The sequence below is a fragment of the Monomorium pharaonis genome, chromosome 11 (genome assembly GCF_013373865.1).
Source record: "Monomorium pharaonis isolate MP-MQ-018 chromosome 11, ASM1337386v2, whole genome shotgun sequence".
In the NCBI taxonomy this organism is placed as follows: domain Eukaryota; kingdom Metazoa; phylum Arthropoda; class Insecta; order Hymenoptera; family Formicidae; genus Monomorium; species Monomorium pharaonis.
The window spans coordinates 8,799,638-8,818,221 of NC_050477.1; the positions used below are offsets into that span (position 1 = coordinate 8,799,638).

At 25.5% G+C, this 18,584-nt stretch overlaps 2 protein-coding genes and 1 long non-coding RNA gene across 7 annotated transcripts in view; 2 read left to right on the forward strand and 1 right to left on the reverse strand.

The window, feature by feature from the left end:
* Positions 1-18,584, reverse strand: part of LOC105840175 (thyrotropin-releasing hormone receptor) — a 95,113-nt gene that overhangs the window by 28,022 nt on the left and 48,507 nt on the right. For all 5 annotated transcript variants that reach the window (XR_004965039.1, XR_004965035.1, XR_004965037.1 and 2 more), the window contains one exon: positions 50-114. The gene's annotated coding sequence lies outside the window, so the exon portion shown is untranslated. The remainder of the gene's footprint in view (positions 1-49; positions 115-18,584) is intronic.
* LOC118647884 (dynein heavy chain 1, axonemal-like) lies at positions 11,602-14,864 on the forward strand. Its single transcript, XM_036293805.1, has 2 exons — positions 11,602-12,242; positions 14,627-14,864. The coding sequence occupies exons 1-2, from the start codon at positions 12,059-12,061 to the stop codon at positions 14,638-14,640; spliced, it is 198 nt and encodes a 65-aa protein (XP_036149698.1). The 5' UTR covers positions 11,602-12,058; the 3' UTR covers positions 14,641-14,864.
* Positions 14,972-18,584, forward strand: part of LOC118644078 — a 4,017-nt gene continuing 404 nt past the window's right edge. The window contains exons 1-2 of the long non-coding RNA XR_004965043.1: positions 14,972-15,085; positions 16,549-16,659. This is a non-coding gene — a long non-coding RNA (uncharacterized LOC118644078). The remainder of the gene's footprint in view (positions 15,086-16,548; positions 16,660-18,584) is intronic.

Below are 18,584 nucleotides of genomic sequence, written 5' to 3' on the forward strand. Positions count from 1 at the left end.
GATATTTTAACGAATTGCAGTGCAAGGTTAGTATATGTATTACACTTACTAATTGAATAATTCGCGATCCACTCGTTCCGGAGTCGGTCCCATGGTCGATCCGTTCGCCTCGTTCTGAAATGATACGCAAATGCAATTAAAGTGGTGAAGGGGTACGTGAGGGACATGGTGGGAGACGCCATCTTGTGTGAGCAGCTTCACGCGGCAGAATTAAAATGCCGATATATAACTTGCTTTTAAATTCACGTTCACCAATTTTTATATATTATATGAAAATATTATTATTTTTAAATGTATATATATATGACATTCAAAATTGAAAGTAAGCTATTTAAATTGTAATATATATTAAAATAAAATAAAATTTGCTAAATATTGTCAAGTATATTTTAATCTTTTTAATAAATATCATAGTTAATTTAATGACAAAAGTAAAATAGATAATAAAGAATTCTAAATCAGGTTATTCAATCAGTTTCTAAAATGTAATGTCCCTCAAACAATAATATACCGGACAAACAATAATATACTAGCGTGTACAAAAAAATACTAAATATAAATAAGTAATAAATTTTATAAGTAATATTTTTAAAAAATATTATTTATGTAAATATGTATGTATTTACATAAATACATTTACGAATTAATAACGTGCAAACTATATAGTAATCGTTTATTATAACTTACAAGGTACAATTGTACAATTGCAAAAATTCGATATTTTCTGCAATTGTCAGCCTATTGCAGAAAATAATTTTTACAATGCTCTGTGTATTGTAAAAATTCGATATTTTCTGCAATTGTCAGCCTATTGCATTAATTATTTTTTACAACACTCTGTGTATTGTAAAAATTCGATATTTTCTGCAATTGTCAGCCTATTGCATTAATTATTTTTTACAACACTCTGTGTATTGTAAAAATTCGATATTTTCTGCAATTGTCAGCCTATTGCAGAAAATAATTTTTACAATGCTCTGTGTATTGTAAAAATTCGATATTTTCTGCAATTGTCAGCCTATTGCAGAAAATAATTTTTACAATGCTCTGTGTATTGTAAAAATTCGGTATTTTCTGCAATTGTCAGCCTATTGCATTAATTATTTTTTACAACACTCTGTGTATTGTAAAAATTCGATATTTTCTGCAATTGTCAGCCTATTGCATTAATTATTTTTTACAACACTCTGTGTATTGTAAAAATTCGATATTTTCTGCAATTGTCAGCCTATTGCAGAAAATAATTTTTACAATGCTCTGTGTATTGTAAAAATTCGATATTTTCTGCAATTGTCAGCCTATTGCAGAAAATAATTTTTACAATGCTCTGTGTATTGTAAAAATTCGATATTTTCTGCAATTGTCAGCCTATTGCATTAATTATTTTCTACAACACTCTGTGTATTGTAAAAATTCGATATTTTTTGCAATTGTCGGCCTATTGCAGAAAATAATTTTTACAATGCTCTGTGTATTGTAAAAATTCGATATTTTCTGCAATTGTCAGCCTATTGCAGAAAATAATTTTTACAATGCTCTGTGTATTGTAAAAATTCGATATTTTCTGCAATTGTCAGTCTATTGCATTAATTATTTTCTACAACACTCTGTGTATTGTAAAAATTCGATATTTTCTGCAATTGTCAGCCTATTGCAGAAAATAATTTTTACAATGCTCTGTGTATTGTAAAAATTCGATATTTTCTGCAATTGTCAGCCTATTGCATTAATTATTTTTTACAACACTCTGTGTATTGTAAAAATTCGATATTATTTGCAATTGTCAGTCTATTGCAGAAAATAATTTTTACAATGCTCTGTGTATTGTAAAAATTCGATATTTTCTGCAATTGTCAGCCTATTGCATTAATTATTTTTTACAACACTCTGTGTATTGTAAAAATTCGATATTTTCTGCAATTGTCAGCCTATTGCAGAAAATAATTTTTACAATGCTCTGTGTATTGTAAAAATTCGATATTTTCTGCAATTGTCAGCCTATTGCAGAAAATAATTTTTACAATGCTCTGTGTATTGTAAAAATTCGATATTTTTTGCAATTGTCAGCCTATTGCAGAAAATAATTTTTACAATGCTCTGTGTATTGTAAAAATTCGATATTTTCTGCAATTGTCAGCCTATTGCAGAAAATAATTTTTACAATGTTCTGTGTATTGTAAAAATTTATTATTTTCCGCAATCGTCAGCTTATTGCAGAAATTATTTTTTACAACACTTCGTGTTTTTTAAAAATTCATCACAATTGCGGAAAATGATGAATTTTTACAATACACAGAGTGTTGTAAAACAATTTTTGCAATAGGCTGACGATTGCGGAAAATAATAAATTTTTACTATAGTCTGACAAGAGAACCTCGCGAGTACCCGTAAATTCTGATTTTAATGAAACTTGGCATAAATGTAGAGCGGGGTGAATACATGAATTTAGAAATTTTTAGTTGGTGCCCAAAAACGGTTTGAAGGGGTAAAACCACTCTTCAAAGTTGAGACATTTTTGCGGTTTTTTGATATATCTCGTGAACTAAACAAAATATTAAAAAATGTTTCATACAAAAGTTTTACAGCATAAATACCTCCATTTAACTACGCTATTTGTTTTTCGAAAAAAAAAAAGAAAATTATATAAAAATTCTTTTTAAGTAAATAGCATAGTTAAATAAAGGTATTTATACTGTAAAACTTTTGTATGAAACATTTTTTTATATTTTGTTTAATTTACGAGATATATCGGAAAACCGCAAAAATCGTCTCAACTTTGAAGGGTGGTTTTACCCCTTCAAACCGTTTTTGGGCACCAACTAAAAATTTCTAAATTCATGTATTTATCCCTTCTACATTTATGCCAAGTTTCATTAAAATCAGAATTTTCAAGTTCGCGAGATTTTCCTGTTAGCCTCGAATTTAGCATAACTTTTAACTTTATAATTAATATAGATATTTAATTCTAATGTCATAATAATAATTAAAGCACAATATAATTGTTTCATATTATCTAGCACTAATAGCGGTTACTTTTCGAAAGAAATCTAAAGATAATATGCGTTATTACTAACACATTTGCTCAAATGATAATATTGAATGATAATATTTCGACTGTGGGTAAACACAACGTGCTACTTACCATATGACAATAAAGAAAGAATATTATGCACTACTCGCTGCAATAAAATATTCAATGTACATATATTACATTATTACAAGCGAGATTATTACTTAATTAATTGTAATTATATTTGATAATTATTTATTATAACAGACATTTTGAACAATTTATTCTTTTATTTATTGAAATAATATTGTTTTCTTTAATCTCAATATATCTTACATTACGCTTTGAAATTTTTTTTGATTTAAATGTAATTTGTTTACAATTTTGATATACATACAAATTTATATATTAAATTTAACGTCTCTTTGAAAATAAAATTTACTATTTTTACTCGTAGAAAACATAATTCTTGTAAAACTTTTACTTTATATCATGCACTGAATCATTCTATAACTTTAAAGCCGTGTATGTATAATATATACGTCTGTGAAAGGATTATCGTCGACGAGAAGCTATATATGAAACATATATTTCAATACCGATAGTTAGTACAAGTTTATTTGATCATTGAAATGAAAAGATATAATATACCGGACATCGTTCAATTCTGTACCGTTGCAATTTAAAATATTAGAAGATCAATATCAAATTTTTATTAAATAAAAATATGACATAAATAACAAAGGTGAAATAAATACATGTTCCTAGAAATTGTGCATTTTACATTTATTATTATGTATGTAATAATTTTGCATTTCTTTTTAAGTCAGTGTGAGATCTTACTTATTTTTAATGTTAATTACGCAATATATAATTTTTTTATCCAACTATACAAAGTATTAATAATTTTGATTTTGATATAAAATTTGTATTACAACAGAATTAAATAAAATAAAATTATTGTAATCTTTTAAAATTATGTGATTAAAATTATACAATAATTGTAAAATACTTTACAGATATAAATATTATATTATATGAGAAATTTATTCTTTAGTAAATTTAGACTACGGTCCATTTGACGCTACAAACGTTTCGAAGCATTCTGTGATTGAACAATTCGTAAAATTCTTTGTTTCGATTGGTCAATCAAACGCTTGTGGACCGCAGCCTTAGATTCAATTTATCTTTAATTAATGTAAACAAAACACAATCGTGTAAATGTACAACAAACTTTATAGGGAATCAGTTCACTCTTGTGTGATATGAAAATATTTAAGGTGTGCACATTTAGGTTAGAATTTAAAGAATTATATAATAAACGTCATATTAGAAATCTCATTTACATTATAAGTATTTCAAAATGGATAATAAAAATATTAAAGATGAGAATACCCGACCTTCTAGAAGGAATTATTATTCAGATACTACTATGGGTAAGATTTCTATCACATTTTCTAGATCAAAGAATACTTGATTGTGCAGCGTATTAATTATATTAATTAGACATTAAATTGCACAGGCATAAAATCAGTTAGTTTATCTACTTCCCCGAGAAGAATCAGTCTTGCATGTCAAATTCTTACTAAACGATATAATCCGATTGTAAAAGACACTGAAGTAAAAAGATTTTCTTTACAGCTGAGGGATGAACGACTTTTCCTGTAGATGAATCTATTGTACGCAGATACATGATTATAAAAAATATTATACGATTTAATTAAAATTTATTTCATTATGAATAAAATTTTTTTAATATTATATCTTGAGTTATATGGAAAAATTTATCAATATTAAATTCATAATATTTTTAAGACAAAATAAATTTATAAATGTTACACATATTTTTCAATTTAAATGTGCTAAGTATATTTTTTCTTATTCTATGGTCGACATTCTCATTTTTAATATTCTTTAAGTACTCTTATAACTTTTATTTAATGTAATAAATGCATATAAATTCTTGACACAATGTTTTTTTTTATTAAAAAACATATATTTAATATTGAATAATTCCCAAAACTTTTATTTCTTTACAAATAAAGGTATTTCCGGTAGAAACTTTTTTACCAAAAGTACAAATGCCATATAGTGTTGACTCAAAGATTTCGCAACGCAATGTTGAAATGGAAAGAATGCAAAGAGTATACGAAGATCTCAAAATAGAGGATCTTGAAAGAGGAAGGTGTCAAGCCTTATGACATGTTACCATTTGAAAAAATTTACCTGCTACTTTCCTACGATGAAAAATACGGTTTATATTCTAAGGCAAGTTATTTACCATTGGAGTTGTTTGACGACGAAGAATACGATTGTAGGTGAGAAATCTATTGTTACAATAACTGCGTATATTTGATAAATAATATTATTTTACATATTATCAAAATATTACTTGTTACAGTTGTTTTAATTACAATTAATTAGAACTAGATGATTAAAAAATATAACCACCCTATGGGTGGTAAGATGACTTTCAGTAGCGAAAAGACTCAAATTAATTAATATTGTCACCTATCTATTGTTTATCTATATAAACACCCATTTTCTTATTTATTTAACAATATATTATATTAATATAGTACAACTATTATTTATTTAACAATATATTATATTTATATAGTATAACTATTATATTTTTTAAAAATAACGAAATCAATAAATTGCATGTGATAAAATTTACTTACAGATACTTGCCAGTATAATCAATATCACAAATTATAAACTTAATTTGCATAACATTAACCGCAATTCGTTCGTTGCAAAACATAATCTGCAAGTACAAATGCATTATCTGGCGTCATTCGTCATCTTACCCGCAATCGTAGTATTCACTTATTTATTTAATAAAAAGGTTACACTGCGAGAAATAAAAAATATAAATGCATTAGTATGTGCATTTTTAACTATATTATATCATGATTTTATTTAAAAACCAAAAGTATTTACTACAATTACGTCATTTCCTATAAACAAGTGCCAAAAAGTTATGCATGAGTGTACCTAAATCATATTTCTTATTATATTATTCATTTCGTGGACTGATTAAAACTAAACTACGACAGATAATCCACTATTATTTAAAGTCTAATGAGTTCAACCTCGGGTCGATATCTATTATTAGTTTAGAAAAATTAACAATTTGTCATCTTACCCCTCGTTCCTCTATTTGAAAAATGTTATTGTTGTACAGAATCGTTGAAAGTAAAATAATAATTTACAAGAAACTCTCTTACATACAAGATAATAACTTATGTGATGATCAAAATGATTTTCTTGTTATTATACTAATACGATGTGAATTATTATGATAGCTTTGGAAAATAATACGAGAAAGAGAAGCTTGTAGTTTAAACATAACTTCAAATTCGGTATGTTTCAATAGGTTTATACTAGAGAATAAATTTGATATTCTGTAGCAAATATTAGGTATTAAAGTAAGTTGGCATTCGAGAATCGTGGAGCTTTCACTTTAAAGAAGCACCATTGAAACTATTGTACATCAGTGAATTTGTATTCATTAAAATTTAAATTAAAAATTTTTGATGTTAGAATAAAAACTTAAAATTATGTTTAAAATTTATATTTTAAGTATATTTAAATGTATATATAAATATAAATTCTAAGTTATTTAAAATAAGTAATGCCTATTGTTTTACAATTTTGTTTACAATTTTGTTATTGTTAATATTTTTTTTTTTGGGGAATTTGATAAAACGGCAGAAGAATGGCTGAATCTGAGTGTTATCAATAGCGTTCGTTATCCGTTACCAGCCACAATATTTGTCAAAAAAACTACAGATAAGCAGTGAATATTTGGTCACAATTATAATACATTGAATAATTTGTTCAGTTGGTTTGATACAGCTGTTATGGATTACGATAACAAAAGAAAAGTGTAGACTGTTCTAACTTTAGACGGTCTTAAACGTAAATTCTTCCTGCCTAGAATATACGTACGATTTTTCGGAGATTTCAGAAAGTTGACCAAAAGGGTAGCTGCTGTCGTCAAACGAAGAAGAATTGCAGAGACTAGTATTTAGGTTAACTCATTAAATTAGAAATATTTTATAATACTTTTATGTTAAATATAAGTAAAGTATATGATTAGAGCAATATATGACGAGAGAAATCAATTTGTCGAGGTAACATAAAAGATTCGCTATTAAAATTACGAAGTAAGTTTATGAAGTAAAGTATTAAAATTGCAAAAGATTTTTCCCATCCATTAAATTTTAATAAATGAGTATAAAGAACGGTAAAAAAAATTATGTGTTTTAATATCTTCTATCTTGTAATGTAATTTAACATGACATAAATTTAAAGTATAACTTAAAAGAAATTTTAATAAAACAAGTATTAGTTATATTTCAATGTTTTGTAATAACGCTAAACGTTGTTTGTAAAATATTTGTTTTGAATAATGCAAAAGAAGATAAATATATTAATATATTTAAAGTTTTTTATTTTCTTAGAACTAAAATTAAACGTATATTGTATGTACAAAACTGTATGTGAGACATAAATTAAAGATTTTTTATGTTCTGCAGTAACAAAAAGTCTAAAATAAAAGTTTAAATAACAGAGTTTCTTGGAATAATTAAATATTTAATTATACGTAAGTATTACTTTTATTTGGACTGCATGTTAGTAGAAGGTATGTCAACGCTGGATGAAAAGGAACAGGAAGTTATAATCTTATTGGCCACGCGAAAAGGTTTTATGAAATGTGAATCCAAACATCTCTCGACCGTAAATACTTTTCCTATTAATTTTTTTCAGTCACTGAAATTTTTTAATATTTAGATAATGAATGAAGTCACTTTGGAATCGTTGCGTTATATGTGACCTTATGTGGAGATTATTTTAATTTTATTACGTGGAATAGAATTAATAACACCCACAAGTTTAAGATATTAGAAATGGGAAAATTATGCACTAAAATGGAAAACTTTACAGTATTTACAAAGAGTAATGTATAATATATTTGATGTGCATTTTACTAAAGAAATTTAATCAAGATTTATTGTAGGCGACTAAAAATTTGTTTTCTTGGATGGTTTTGTACATTTTGCCAGAGCTATATCAAGCTATGAAATACGTTATTTTTAGGAAATTATTATAAATATATTAGATAATTCTTTAAGACAATGTCATCAAATTAGACAAGTTCACCCTTTCTTGTTACCCTTCCTTACATTTCCCAAAGATTTGTACTTCAGTTCGGCTTAATGGAAAAACAAGTTTGCGAAGTTCTGGAACGCCTGAGGACTGCTTATTAGAAGTCTGTAATACTCCTAAAGGCATATGCGAGTGAATATCAGCAATATTTAGAAATTTACAAATTGGATGTCGAAAAATATGTAGAGTCCAGGTCGCTTCAGGCGATGTCAGAAGGCTATTTAATTGGATTTTTGAATCAGAAAAACGAGAGCGATTAACAAAGCAAAAAATATCAGTTATCTTTTTAATTATCACTCTTTTGTAGAGATTTCAAAAAAGCAGGTTACACTGCCCCGGAAATCAGAGATAAAATATCCCTCCACTTTAAAATAAAATCAATCCTTGAGTACGTATTACCGAAGAACATTGTCATAGGATTCTTCCGCCTGAATGTTCGTCCTCTCAGGGAATTTCCCGTGCAGAAACAAGAGAAATGTTGCTCTCAATTGCTTATTATGTTTACCGGGAGCTTAAGAACGAAAATCGATGTCGTTCTGTCTGATTACGTGCAGATTCGAACTAGGCTAAGAGTAACATCATGCAATATCGAGCATTTATTTGAAGAGCAGGATTGGATAAAGACTCTACCACTAACAATACAAAATCTAGACGAAATAGTACAAAAGCTGAAGCATGAATATGATATTCTCGATCACTTCTGGTGGAATCTATCCGATGAGGACTTTGAAGCCAAATGGCAAGCTATCGGTTTTCCTGGGCAATTGCAATTATATGTAAGAATTGCTAATTGGTTTGTATAATGACGTATTAATGTAATAAATAAATCGCTAAATAATTAAATTAAATATAATTAAATATATAATTTAAAATAGATAATAAAAATAATTTTTAAAAGTTTTAAGACATTGTCATTCCTTCAAATATTTGTCAAAGATCACATTATTAAGTTTGCACTATTAAAATTACTATAAAAAGTATGGTATTTAAAATTACTAACGTATAAAATGTTTTAAATTAATAAAATTAATAAACATCTTATTTTGTTTGTACTTTATAAATATCACAATTTTACTTTTTACATTATTACTATTTTTTAGAATATTTTTCTTTTCTATTATTTATAGACGTAAGAAGCGAGGAATCGCTTTGTCAGAGAATATGAAAAATTTCATAAAGTACAAATGCAGAAAGAAATTCTTTTATCGGAGGATCGACGATCTCGTTGGAAATGTTACTAATGTGGCATTGCAAACGGATATCAACAAAGTACATGAAATGGCTGTGGAAGTAAAAAGAATTTGAAAAATGATGAAAGATTGCCAAGAATCAAGTTTATTGCTAAACGAGCGGCAACAATTATTCGAGATGGATGTTGTGCCGTTCGACCAATTAAATAAACTGATGAAGGAATTTGAACCCTATCAAACCTTGTGGATCACTTGTGCCGGTAAAAGTTACATCATAAAAAAGTAATATAATAAATGTTATTATATAATATATAATTTATAATATATAATAAAAATTTTTTTAATTTTAATTTAATATTTTTATAATTTTTTAAATATGAGGAGTGTTTTGTTTGTTATTGCATTAGGATATACTTATTTGTATTAATTATATTACATAAAATAACATTTTTGGCATTTTTGTATACTTTTAAAATCCAAATTGGTTAAAATGGCGCGAAATATGGATAGATAATCCTCTGATAAATTTCGATGTAAATCAAATAGAAAATGTGACTGCTGACACGTAAAGCTATATCGCATTGCGCGAAAGTATTTCAAGAGAATCCAACTAGGTTGATATTTTGCTTAGAATTTACGGAGTTTCAAATGTATTACGTGCAAACTACAAAAAAACTGATATATTATTTAAAAAATTCGTAAATATCATCTGATAAATTTATTTCATGGATTATAGAAATGGCTGCTATAGCGCTCACTATAAGAGATTAAATCGAAACGTTTAAGCCCTACATTGACATGATACAACCCTTGCGATATCCAGGAATGAAGAATCGACACTTTGACAAACTCACTAAAAGAACGACTATAAAAATGGCACTCACGCCCGCTTTAACTTTTAAGAGTTTACTTCTTCTCGATGTAATGAGATACGAGGAAATTGTGAAGACCGTCGCAGATGCTGCTGCAAAAGAATTCTTGATAGAAAGTACATTAGATAAAATGATTACCGATTGGAAAACAATCACGATGGATGTTCTATCTTATAAAAATACGGGTGTGCAAAAATTGATTTCGTTTCATAGATTCCGTTTCCAATTATTTTTCTATACATTTCAAACAAACTAAAACATCAAGATTTCTCTATTGTATTTTTTATATAAATATTAAAAGTATGATTTTTAGTACGATAAATAATAAAAAAATATATTTAAAAAATTAGAAATTTAACATTAAGATCATTGTTACCTGAAATTTTGGAATTTATTAACATAATAAGTATTAAGTATTTTGTATTACAATATTTCTCTTACATTTAAAATTATTATTTAAAATATTAAAATTACACATATTGATTTTTGTTGATAATAGTATCGTAATTAATTAATATTATTTTATACAGATAAATGTATGTGAAGATTTCTAACGAGGTCATCATTCGTTTGGATGACGATATACTTAAAACGTATTATCTTAGTTTTAGTCCCTTCAAAGTTGCTTTTGAAAACAAATCGATGAGTGGGAAGTTAAATTAAGATTAATTCAGGAAGTGATCATGCTGTGGGTGGACGTGCAAAAGTAACAATCACATCTCGACTTTTGTTTGCTATTGCATAAGGATATATTCGTATTGATTTTGTATACACAGGCAATGGATGTATTTAGAACCAATATTTACGTCTGAAAATATTAATCGGCAGTTGTCGGTAGAATCACATAAATTTAATACGATGGGGCGCAACTTGAAACAAATTATGAAAAACGCTTGCGATCGCCTACATGTATGTATAATATATATTTTTTTTTATTTTGTGCACATTTTTGTTTTAGTAACGTGATGTGTTTGAAGTATTAAAAATTTACAAAATATCGATTTATTTAACAAATATATTAATAAATTATATTTTTAATCTATTACATATTGTTAATTTTGAAATAATTATGTAGAAAATTTATTAAATATTATTGGATTAATTTTATTCCTGCATATGTTTGTGGAAAATTAAATTATTTTTTTAATAATAACTATTTTAAACATATATTTTTGCATTAATTAACAATTTATTAGCTATTTTCTAATGCAATATATTCATTCAGAATATTTTTTATTATTAATATTACACTGAAAAAAAAATTTCTAGATACAAATAAATATTTTTTTTAATAGTGCCAAGAAAATATTTTATAAAAAAAGAATAATATTTATTTCAAACAAATAACATTTTCTAAATTATAGAAAACATGCTTGTTTTAAATAAATATTATTGATTTTCTATAAAATATTTTCTTGGCACTATTCAAAGAAATATTTATTTGAATCTAGTTTTTTTTTTTTCAGTGTAGATATTAGAGTGAAAAAGAGACACAGAAAAAAAATAAATATTTTATAATAGATATATAAATATTATAAATATATATAGATGTAATACATATTTAAATAAAACTTCTAAAACTGCAATTTTTAATCTCTAAAACTACATTGCAGGTAATTACAACGTGTGCGGATAACGTTTTATTATCGAGCTTGAATTATAGAAACTGTTAAGAAAGGTTTGTCCAATTATCTAGAGACCAAACAAATGATTTTTCCACGCTTTTCCTTTCTGAGCGATAATGAACTTCTGTAGATAATTGTTTACTCTAAGGATATTCAAGCGGTATACACACACAACCGCATCTAATGAAATGTTTAGAAAACATAAGAGAATTGAAATTTGAGAATCCAGATCTCAGGATAACTAAAATATATTCTACTGAGTACGAAGAGGTCGTGTTGCGACCGATGATTTATCCCGAGGGAAATGTGGAGAATTGGCTGGGACAAGTCGAGGATGCGATGCGCAATACCCTACGTGAGATCATCGGTGAGGCTCTTGAAATAATAGATACCACATCACGTAAGGAATGAGTATACATGTGGCCAAGCCAAGTAGTTCTTTTTCAAATATGTTAAACTGCTAATGTAGAGAAAAATATGAAGAACGATACTCTACTAGATTATTATAATTTAATGTTGCTGCATGTATTATGCTAATAATTACATCTATTATTTCACAAAATAAATAAAATTAAAAGTCGCTGTTTACAGCAAATTATAATATTTCTATCAAATGTCTAATAGTGTTATATTTTGCTCCTATTTCAAATTCTTGAAAACATAAAAATGCATATGTTAAAAGACTTTATAAACTCGAGAATGTTAAAGAGTGTACCATTTCCTTGTTTTTTCTTCCTTGCTTGCATTCTTTTATACGATAAAATTTATTAAGTAAATGCATCTCTCGACTTGCTAGTCCTTTCCAGTATGGTGACATTCTCTTATATCATAAAAAGTTTAACCATTTTTCAAAGTAAAGGGTCATCTCGCTTCTTTGAAACTTTACACTGTGCATAACATTAATGTGCATAATTTTAACGAGCGTTAAATTGAAAAATTCTCTTCTTGAAAAAATAGAGAGATAGTTGCATGTAGACGTATTTGTTTATTGTGTGTACATTAAAAAAGAGTTTAACATTAGACTTTTTTCTAGTAAGTAAAAAATAACTTACAAAAAATTAGTATACACTTAAATAATATTTTATAGCTTGAAAAGTTGTAAATATTAATACGTAACCCGCAACCTAAGATACAAAGATTGATGCTGGAGTCTGTAATCATAATTAAGTTTCATGCCAAGAATGTTTTGCATAAATTGATTCAAGAGCAAGTAATCAATACCAACGATTTTGAACGGTTCTCTCAATTACGATATTATTGAGTTGATAACAAGGATTTGAATTCGCGCAATAAACACAAAATTTTCATATGAGTAAGTTTAATTAAAAATTCCATAAATTTTGGAATTTTATAAATTATTATAAAAACTGTTACCAAAAAAGATAAATAAATTGCTAATAAATGAATAAATAAATTTTTCCATTTCTGAATTTGACACAGAAAGAAATTAAACGTAATAAAAAAATTTATTGGAAAATTTTTTTTAAGAGATTCTGTTACACATTATTAATTTTTAAATAATTATGAAGTAACTAATTTTATTGAATATTATTGACTTAATTTAATTTTCTCGCATATTGTCTATGTTTATGGAAAATTGTTTATTTTTTTAATAATGATTATTTTAAACATATATTTTTGCATTAATTAATAATTTATTAGCTATTTGCTTAATTTAATTTTATTAAGTTCATTAACTTAGATTAATTTTCTGAATTTTATAGAAATCTTACAACAATATGTTATACACTTAATTATGACACGGGAGCAAGTACGTAGCTAACAAAATACAAAGTTTTTAAGCATATTAAAACTTTTGCGCCGTTCAAAATTATTTACCTCTTTTATATCAAGCAAAGAGAAAAGGCTGTTTTAGGTTTAATAATAACTGGTTGTTGACCCTACGAAACTAATGACTTTCTAATTGCATTTCTGAATTCAATTTTAATATAATTTTAGCTTATTTTGTGTGTGAAAGGAATTAATATTTATAATAAATTTCCATAGAAGCTTTCTAGTAACAAATAGTATTTGAATAGATAAGATGGTTTTCTTTTGAAATCATATTACTTAAATATTGAATATTAACCATCATACAAAATATCTATTCTTTTTTTAGTTTCTAAGTTATTCTATCTTACAATTTCAATGTACAAGAAAAAACGAGAGAGAGAGAGAGAGAGAGAGAGAGAGAGAGAGAGTATCTTTTAAATTAAAATCCTATTTAAAAAATTACAAACAGATTCAATTGTTTGATAATGTTTTATAATTTTATTTTTTACCTTAATCGTAAACTTATGCTTACAATATACTCGTATAATCGCTTACATTATTAATTTGTAATATAAATTGATATCCTTGCATTTTTAAATTCTAGTTGTAAAAATTTTTATCAGTAAATCTTCTTTTACTTTTGATTTTATAATATTAAAAGGTTTTATTAATATTAATAAATTAAATTTTTATTAATAAAGTAAATTTATATTTACTTTACGTTTAAAATATATTTAATTAAATATTCCAAGAACAAATGTATTTTATCAGTTATTTGTAATACCTTTTTTTATTCACTGTAACTACATCTTATGTAAAAGTAGACTAATTTACAATCCAATAAATAATTAACTTTTTAGTCAATTAATATTTTTATGTCAGTTATAATTGTAAGTTAATTTTGACTTTTAAGTTTGGCTTTATGGAAATATATTTCTGATAAATTCTGTATTAGGTTATTTAATATGTTTTCCGTAGATATGAATATTTAGGTAATAATGGAAGATTGGTAATTACACCGTTGACTGAACGCTACTACCTTACTCTTATCAATGCATTGCATTTAAAATTCGGCGGTGCACCAGCTGGTCCAGCAGGCACTGTAAAGGACCTCGCAAAAGCATTTGCAATTCAATGCGTGGTTTTCAATTGTTCCGATCAACTGAATTTTCGATCTATGGGCAAATTTTTTAAAGGTCTTGCCAGGTAAATTATTATGTATTAACTAGTACTTTGTAATTTAAATTACATTAACACTATAAGTTATTTAATTTTAATAATTATTTCAATTAAGCTCGATATTTTGTATTTGATATTGTATAGCACCGGCGCGTGGGCGTGTTTCGACGAATTCAATCGAATCGATATTGAAGTGCTATCTGTCGTAGCGCAGCAAATTATGACCATTCAAAAAGCACAACAGGTACAAGCAAGCAAGTGAGTAAATAAAATCTCAATGTAAAATAATTTGAAATAATTTAGAAATTGTTAGTTCTTAGAATCAAATTTTAACAGTCTTTTTTTTAAATAATAGCTTTTTTGAAGAAGCATCAAATTGTCATGTAATTTGAGAAACATTTACCATTAGTACCCAAGAAGTTTAAATGTTATTTAATTATAAGGCTATCGGATATAAAAGCAAGACAAATAATTTATTATTTGTTAAATAATTTAATTAAATAATTTGTTATCTGTTATGTATTTTACAATTCACATGTTTTAGTAGCATTGCATGACAGTTTTAGTAATCAGAGAAGTTAAAGCGTGCGTTCTCTGTTCCGAGAAACATAATTTACCAATAATCTCTAAGCTTTTGTAATGTTTTGGAACAATTTACTGAATAACATATTTTGTATTCTCGTGATTTATCAGGCGTCCAAATTTCCAAATATAATTTTAACTTTAAAATCTTTGCTAAAAAATATAAATTCTTTAGTTTATTATTTATTTTGTTCTATCATTTTTTGTGTACTACCATATATCTACCACATATTATATGTATACCATCTTTATATATTTACATATATCAACACATACGATACAATTAAAATTTATCTTGAAGTAGTCCTGTGCTGTATTTATCACTATGAATCCTGATTATGCTGGTTAAACGATGTTACCTGACAACTTAAAAGCACTTTTTCGACCGGTGACTACGATGGTCCCAGATTATATTCTTATCACTGAAATATCTTTGTTTTCATATAGTTTTGTAGATACCAAGAACCTTGCCAAAAAAATTACGACTTTTAAGCTACGCTCCGAACAATTAAGCACAGCTATCTTTGTTCTTTTTATCTTTATTTTTTCTTTTTTTCTTTTTTTCAAAATAAGAATAATAGAATATGCATTCTAATAATATAAATACTATTATATATACTATTTCATAAAATTATGCTAAACGTACATACAAAATGTTGTACCAGTTTGTAAATGTATGTACATACAAATGTGTGCATATATATTTTACTTAATATGCTCCATAATTAATTGTCTATGCGAGTTTAATTATGTTGAAAACAATGACAGGAGCACGACTGTGGTATGCGTGAAGTAAAGACTGTTATTGCAACTGCTGGCAATTTAAAAAGAGAGAAAAAAGATTTTAAAGAAAACCAAATATGCTTGCGTGCCTTGCAAAACGTAAACGTTCCTAAATTTTTGAAAGACGACTTGGACTTGTTTAATAGTAAATTAATTTTTGTTATATATATATATATATATATATATATATATATATATATTGCTTGCAATCTTATAGTTTTTAAATTTTATATTTATTTTGCGTTTTGAGTAATTTGTTTTAAGTAATTAAATTTTTTTCTACTTATAATATGTTTTTTCCTATAAACATCTAGAAAAAGGAACTAATAAATTTGCCTATTTTTTTTAATTTCTAGGCATTATATCAGATCTCTTCTCGGGATTTATTGAAAAACCAATAAATTATGAGAACTTAGAAGCAGGCATTCGTAGATCTATTAACCAAATGGGTTTAGAAGACGTCAATGGTAAATTTAGCTTTATATAATTTATATGTAATTCGCATTTAACATCGATATTTTTGTTTCTGAATATATTACTAGATCTCAATATAAAAGCAAAACTAGTTTATAAACATTTTAAATACTTTGATAGAAAATAAAAAAGCAAAGAACTGAAAGACTATATAATATATTGAAAAAATACGTAATTTTAAATAAATATTTGAAAAATATATAAAAATAAAAAGAAATTTATACTTTTAAAGTTTATATATCCACTCAGTTTAATTTGCCACAAGTATAGTTTCTAAGCATATATTTTGTTATATTTTGACATTTAAAATTTTGACAGTTTAATTTATAGAATGTAACTTGTTAAACTAATTAGTAAATTGTATAAGTATAGATAAACTTTAAAAATGTGTTTACAATCCTGCTCAGAAACATGGAAAAAAATACATTTAAAAAAGTTATGCTAATAAGCAGAATAGAATGTAAAATTTGCATATAAATATGTTTTCATTTCATACTAGCAAGCAGTTGAACGAATAACATGATCCAAATGTATAATGAAAGTTGTTTTAAATCTATGAATATATCTCATTTTTTGTTTAATTATTAAAACACAAATATAGATGTATAAATCAATGTAGCTTCATGTTGCTTTGTTTAGCTTACATTTCAAAACATTTGACAAATTGCTTATTACCTAAATAATTGTTTTTTCTTTTGCGGAAGGATTATTTGTCTCATTCTTTTTTCATTCGTGAAAATTAAAATACCAACATCTTAATAAGAATACGGTTATAATATTTATCTTATTTCTTTATTAATAGATTATTTTTAATGATAAAACATGTTAATACATATAATATTATTATACATATGTAAACTTATGTAAAAAGTATTAAATATTTATACAGATAATATCTTCTAGATCTATTTTTTAGTATGTGTAAATAGTTTACACTATATAAAGATTATATTACAATTATGCAATTAAGTTAGCATAAATACAGAAATTAATTAGAGCTTTGAAGAGCTGATGAAACGAAAATTTCACAGTAATTACACAGTAAAAGGACTTTTTCTCTCTCTTTCTCTCTCACGTTATAAAATAATATACAATGTATATAATGTAAGCTAAACAACATTTGTTAATTATAATATTATATTATTGATATTAAATGGTTATATACAAAAATATAATATTTATTATTTTTATAGAAAAAGTTCTTTAATTCTTTTTATTTTTTATCAGTTTATATTACTCATAAATAAAAGAGAGTATTAAATTAAATGTTACAAATCATTTTCATTACTCTGTATAATATAAATAACTAAAATATTTTGTATTTATATTATGTATTTATTTTTTAATGTAATTTTTAGTTTTATTATCCTTTACATTATGCACATTACATGAATACTAATTTTTTCCACAAAATTTGCTATTATATTTGTTTTTAATGATTGACTTTGTATATTTATCGAATAATAAAGCAAATTATTATTGTACATATGTGTACATACATACATATAAGAAACTGTTTATAGATTTTATATTAATATATCAGATAACATATTATAGATTGTATAAATATATAAATTATATCTATAATACTTAATATACTAATACATAATTTAGGAAGCATTTGTATAAGTACTAGTTACTACTTTTATTGTTTAATAAATTTTTAAGTTAAGCAAGTATTAAAAACAAATGTAATATTGTATTAAATTATCTTTTGTGCTATTAATTAAAAAATGCGCATGTTGAAGAGAAAGAGAGAAGAATAAATTTTATTGATTCTTTTCGTGACAAATATAAATTTTATATCCTCTTATTGTACAAAAGAGAATATATATTCGCGTTAATGTCTACACTTATTGTTAGTAAAATTATAGAAATCACGAAAATAAACGCAATGTGCGAAACGTGTCTTAGCACT